General features: G+C 35.7%; 1 protein-coding gene across 1 annotated transcript in view; it reads left to right on the top strand.

The window, feature by feature from the left end:
* Positions 1–5,401, top strand: part of LOC107732828 (serine incorporator 1-like) — a 9,212-nt gene extending 3,811 nt beyond the window's left edge. The window contains exons 4-10 of the mRNA XM_016544247.1: positions 12–91; positions 1,709–1,846; positions 1,967–2,136; positions 2,639–2,729; positions 3,150–3,300; positions 4,529–4,738; positions 5,066–5,401. Of these exons, the coding sequence (XP_016399733.1) occupies positions 12–91; positions 1,709–1,846; positions 1,967–2,136; positions 2,639–2,729; positions 3,150–3,300; positions 4,529–4,738; positions 5,066–5,204 (979 nt within the window). The 3' untranslated portion in view covers positions 5,205–5,401. The remainder of the gene's footprint in view (positions 1–11; positions 92–1,708; positions 1,847–1,966; positions 2,137–2,638; positions 2,730–3,149; positions 3,301–4,528; positions 4,739–5,065) is intronic.
* The last annotated feature ends 409 nt before the right edge of the window (positions 5,402–5,810 follow it).

Below are 5,810 nucleotides of genomic sequence, written 5' to 3'. Positions count from 1 at the left end.
TGTTTTGTCAGGTTCTGGTTCTTCAAGTTTCTGATACTTGTTGGCATCACCGTCGGAGCCTTTTTCATCCCGGATGGAACATTTCATGATGGTACATTTTAGGTTCAACTATTCCGTTAACAGCACATAATAGAACAATTTCCATTTTCATATATGCACATTGGGAAATACATAAAAGCAATGACAACATTGCAATGGTGTTAAGCTCTAAATGCAGCAATAGTCATGATAATTTTATTCTGGGAAGCCATTGTCATAACACAGGGCTAAATTTCAAGGGATGCAGAAAACGCCTGGTCTCCTGCAGTGAAGAAGGCAATTATTTTTTAATGACTATTTTGAATGTTATGAGATGCATGGGAAAAGACTGTATTGAAAGTGGAATCAGATGTTATTATTTTTTCATGGCATATTACATTAGCAGTGAGAACGCGTTGTTACTGTCTTGCCAGAATTCTCATGGTGTGGAATTAAAGATGCAGAACATTATGTTCCGAGATCACGGGTATTAGTATGTTTCATTGTGAATTTAAGTATAAAAATACGGGCCCTTCAGAGATGCATGTTTTATTAAACCTAGTTATAAATGTAGTTTAAAGTGTTCACCCAAAAACTAAAATTCTGTCATCATTTGCTCCCCCTCATGTCTTTCCAAACCACTATGACTTTCCTTTTTCTGTGGAACACAGAAGAAGATATTTTGAGAAATGTCCCATTGTTGTTTTTTTCTGTCTGTACAGTAAAAGTCAATTGTCACCAGAAGTGTTTGGTTAACAAATTTTTTTTTTAAATATCTTTGTTTGTGATTTACTGAAAAAATAAAAATAAAGTCATAAAAGTTTGGAACGACGTGAGGGGGTGTAAATGATAACAGAATATTAGTTTTTGGCTGAACTATCGTGTTAAGATGTGTACTTTTTTTTTTTTTTTCCTGCGTTCAGATTTTAATACGATTCCTGAATAGAATATATTATACTGATATACACTCCTTTGAAAGGCTTCAACACTTAATGTCTCTGTTGACAATTGATGGTGTACTAGAAATTGAAGACATGAAATGACATTTAAAATGCATTTAACATCTATTAAATTATTTTTTATGACATTTTGATGAAAGAAAAAATTATAATCACACGTATAATACCATTCAAAAGTTTGTTTTTTTTTAAAGAAAATATACTTTTAATTAATCAATGTTTACAAAAGATTTCTATTTGAAATAAATGCTGTTCTTTTGACCTCCTGAAATAAAGTACCATGGTTTTCACAAAATATTAAGCAGTACAGCTATTTTCAACATTGATCATAAAAAGAAATGGTTATTGAGCACCAAATCAGCATATTAGAATGATATCTGAAGGATCATGTGACACTGAAAACTGGAGTAATGGCTGCTGAAAATTCAGCTTGGTCATCACAGGAATAATTACATTTTAAAACATTAAAATAGAAACCAGTTATTTTAAAAAGTACTATTTCACAGTATTACTATTTTTACTGTACTCTTAATCAAATAAATGCAGCCATGGTGAGCATAAGAGATTTCTTTCAAAAACATAAATCTTACTTACCCCAAACATTTGAAGATCATTGATGCTCATTTATTTAGATAGTAAAAAGGCTTGTTTTTGATTTTATGTTGTGGTTAAACACATTTAACCAGTATGCTACTGAAGCATAACTTCTCTTCTTTTTTTTTTAATCACAGTTTGGTTCTACTTTGGTATTGTGGGCTCCTTCATGTTCATCCTGATCCAGCTTATCCTCCTGATCGACTTTGCCCACTCCTGGAATGAGGTGTGGGTGAGGAATGCTGAGGAAGGCAACAGCAAGTGTTGGTTCTCAGGTACGTAGAGAGCAGATACACTGAAAGACACCCTGTTCATCACAATAGGTTTGCAAACAGGTGTGTCCAAATCCGCTCTTTTCAGAGAAAGAAACATGAGACTGTTTTCTATGCCCATAGGTCTGTTGTTCTTCACTGTCCTGCATTACGCACTGGCCTTTGCGGCAGTCGTGCTGTTTTATCTCTACTACACCAAACCCGACAACTGCGCCGAACACAAGTTCTTCATCAGCTTCAACCTTATTCTCTGCGTCATCATATCTGTGGTTTCTATTCTGCCAAAAGTGCAGGTAATGGGGAAGTGCTAAAGCAGGTTGCAGTGCTTTTTATTCCCGTCTCATCTCTGCACCCAATTTCAAAACATTGATAAAAGGCCAAACAACTCCATATTAAGATATTAAGCAGCATTAAGACCTTGAACGTAAAGCAGCAAACCGGAAATGATAAAACTGCTCTAACTAGCTGTTCCAAATATGCGATTGCCTCAGCACACACATCCTGACATGAATGCTGATTTATAATAATGTGCATAAGAAAACAGCCTCTCCGTTGTACTGAAGGTCATCTACTGTTTACATTAGCCTCCAGCTTTTGTCCTTGTAAGGAGACTTCTTTGTTTCCTTCTTTGCATACAGAATATCAATGCTGGCCTGCCACAACAGACCAGCTTTCTTTACTGTGCCAGCCATTATAAAAATCTGCAGTTTATATTGGGTTGTTTCTTACAAGGGTAGACAAAGTCTGATCTGTGCTTTATTAAATATGTTTCTTTATTTTTGTATGTGTTTTCAGGATGCCTCACCTCAGTCTGGTCTGCTTCAGTCCTCTATTATAACTCTGTACACTATGTACGTCACCTGGTCAGCCATGACCAACAATCCTAGTAAGTTACACATTAAAAAAAAAAATCTCAGAAAATATTTACTGTCTGTCTTTGGTCTCTCTTTTCATTTTATGAGCTTTCATTTTGTTCCTACTCGGGTTGATGCAATATTTGGTGAGTTTTGTGGTGCCATACAAACCAGATGCTCAACTGTTATAGTCTCCTGATGCTTGTTACTGAATAAAGCCAGATTGCATGCTAGAATCCAGATTATAAACTCACTATCCCCACATTCTGTTATTGTCTATTAAGTATACCTATTAGCAGCCTAGATTAGTTTAAAAAATTTAATTAGCTGACTATTAAGTGTGATCATAGTCTTTAGTAGTGAATTATGTGATTAATTGGCGTAGTAGTTGTAATATATTATGTTTCTGTATGTTCACTTTTAAATCTTCATTTGTCTGGCTCCACACACAGATCGTGAATGTAACCCTAGTTTGCTCAGCCTGGTGTCCAATATCAGCACAACTGAGGCCATGCCTACAAGCTCCCCTGGGATGGTGCAGTGGTGGGATGCTCAAGGCATTGTGGGATTGGTTATCTTCCTCTTCTGTACCTTTTATGCCAGGTACATTAAGCAAAACAAACATTTTGAACATGAATTTTTCTTCTTTCATTGAGCTCTTGTTACTGTCAGTATTTGCTTTTAAAATGCATAAAGAAAATCTCATGTACATTTCTACATCAGCTGCTGTAGTTAACTGGTGTTTTCTATGCTGATTCATTGTACATTTCAATTTGACATTCACAAGCAGTTGCACAGAGGCATGGGTAGATTGATTGATTAGTGGTGTCAGATGTTGACACCTGTAGGCAGGGTCCAAAATGAATATTTGCCAAGCAGCAACTGTGAGTTCAAATTGGCCTTGGCAAGTAAGAGTCGCTAGTTAAAAGGTAACTTTACCATGTTCAGTGTCATTAAATGTGTTATTTTTTTAGTTAATAGAAACTGTGCTTCTTAAATATTGTGCTTCCTAAAATTTTAAACATTTGTATTCAGTTTGCGTCAGCATTTCTTTAGATTTTCCAGAATCCAAAAGCTTTTAATAAAATAAAAGTTCAAAAGTTTTTGCAGGTTAAAATTTTCTCTCAAATCAGATTTTTATTCCTTTTCATTCAGACTTTTGAATGGTACTAATATATACACCTTTTCAAAAGTTTGGGGTTGGTAAGATTTTTTTTTTTTTGAGTCGATAAAGCTCAAAAAAGCTGCATCTATTTGATCAAAAACACAATAAAAACAGTATTATTGTGAGATATCGTAACAATGTAAAATAACCTTTTTCTTTATATATATTTTATGTTTTATTAAATAAAATGTAATTTATTTCTTTGATGGTGAAGCTGAATTTCAGCAGGCATTTCTCCGGTCTTCAGTGTCACATGATCCTTCAGAAATTATTCTAATATGCAAATTTGATGCTTAAGACATGTTTATTACTGTTCATGTTGAAAACAGTTGTGCTGCTTAATATTTTTTTGGAAACCAATCATGGACTTTGGTTATTCGATGGATATAAAGTTTAATAGAACAGCAATACTGTGTTTGAAAAAATTCTTTACTGTCTGTTTTGATCAATTTAATGTGTCTTTCCAAAATAAAAGTATTAACCTTTGACATCCGAATTTCCTCAATTCATTTGCAATCCATTGGCAAGTGTGAGAAAATTATATATTTTGCCTCTCTCCCTTTAAATTCTACCTCCAATCTAGCTCATCATCAATTAAATATGAATCTGAGAGAAGTAAACATCATTCTCATGCTAGTGTCCATGTGATGTCTTTTCTCTCTTCAGCATCCGTTCATCCAGTAATGCTCAGGTGAACAGGCTGATGCAGACAGAGGAAGGGAAGGGCACTGTGGGAGGGGAGGAGGTGGGCGAAGACGGACTGCGGCGTGTCGTGGATAATGAAGAGGACGGCGTCACATACAACTATTCCTTTTTCCACTTCCACCTCTTACTGGCCTCTCTCTACATCATGATGACACTCACTAACTGGTACAAGTAAGTGCTCATTCTTCCACTTTTTGATTTTGGATTGAACCACAAAGTTCACTTTTTTTAAAAGGTGAAGTTTTACATTTTAAAATGCTTTCACCTATCATAGTTTATAGGAATAATTCACAGAAAAATGAAAATAGTTATCATTTATGCACCATAATATTGTTCCAAACCTGTATGACATTCTTTCATTTTGATTCTTTTGAATTTTGAAGCATGTACTTGTCATTCTTTCATGCAGTCACAAAGAATACAACAGAACTGCACCATACACTAGCTGAGGTCTAAATATTGTTATGTTTTCTGCCTTTTCCTCACATCTGTCTTCAGACCTGATATAAACACTCAGGCCATGCAGAGCACTATGCCTGCGGTGTGGGTGAAGATCAGCTCCAGCTGGCTGGGTCTGGGGCTCTACCTGTGGACGCTTGTGGCTCCTGTCATTTTCCTCAATCGAGACTTCAACTGAGCTTGAGTGGGTGAGACTCTCACCTATTCAACCTGGCCATGTTTGTGCTATGTTATAAATATTACAATCTCCAAGACTGTAAACAATTAGAATCTGAAACAGACTATTGGTGACTAGTCTCATAGGCCTAGTAGGTACACATATAAAAATAAATGGACAACAACAAAACAAGTATATGATGCCATGACAAGTATTTAAAAAATTTGCGCAAAGAAAACAAAAATTCCACATTTTCGTCTCTACTGCGTCACTTTGGACACGCGTTCACGGCAGTATCATGATGTGAATTATTCAGGATATCGACAACACGGTAGAAGCGACTAGTTTATATAACTCATTTCATTCATTTCTCCTTCATGTGTGGAGACACAGCAACTCCTATTCTTAAAGTACATCACTGTTCAAAAGTTTGGGGTCAGTAAGATTTTTTTTTTTTTACATAAAATAACACTTTCATTAAGCAAGGATGCATTAAATTGAAAAGACTTTCACAAAATATCTATTTCAAATAAATTCTTAATAAATGGTGACGTGAGCGTGTGGCGGCGCCGGCGCTGACCCAGATCCAGTGTGATGACGTCATTACGCCGGATCTGGGTCAGCGCC

This window comes from Sinocyclocheilus rhinocerous, unplaced genomic scaffold (assembly GCF_001515625.1).
Source record: "Sinocyclocheilus rhinocerous isolate Xijiao unplaced genomic scaffold, SAMN03320098_v1.1 scaffold1151, whole genome shotgun sequence".
Classification (NCBI taxonomy): domain Eukaryota; kingdom Metazoa; phylum Chordata; class Actinopteri; order Cypriniformes; family Cyprinidae; genus Sinocyclocheilus; species Sinocyclocheilus rhinocerous.
The sequence above is the reverse complement of the archived record's forward strand: the minus strand, read 5'-3'. Positions and strand labels throughout refer to the sequence as shown.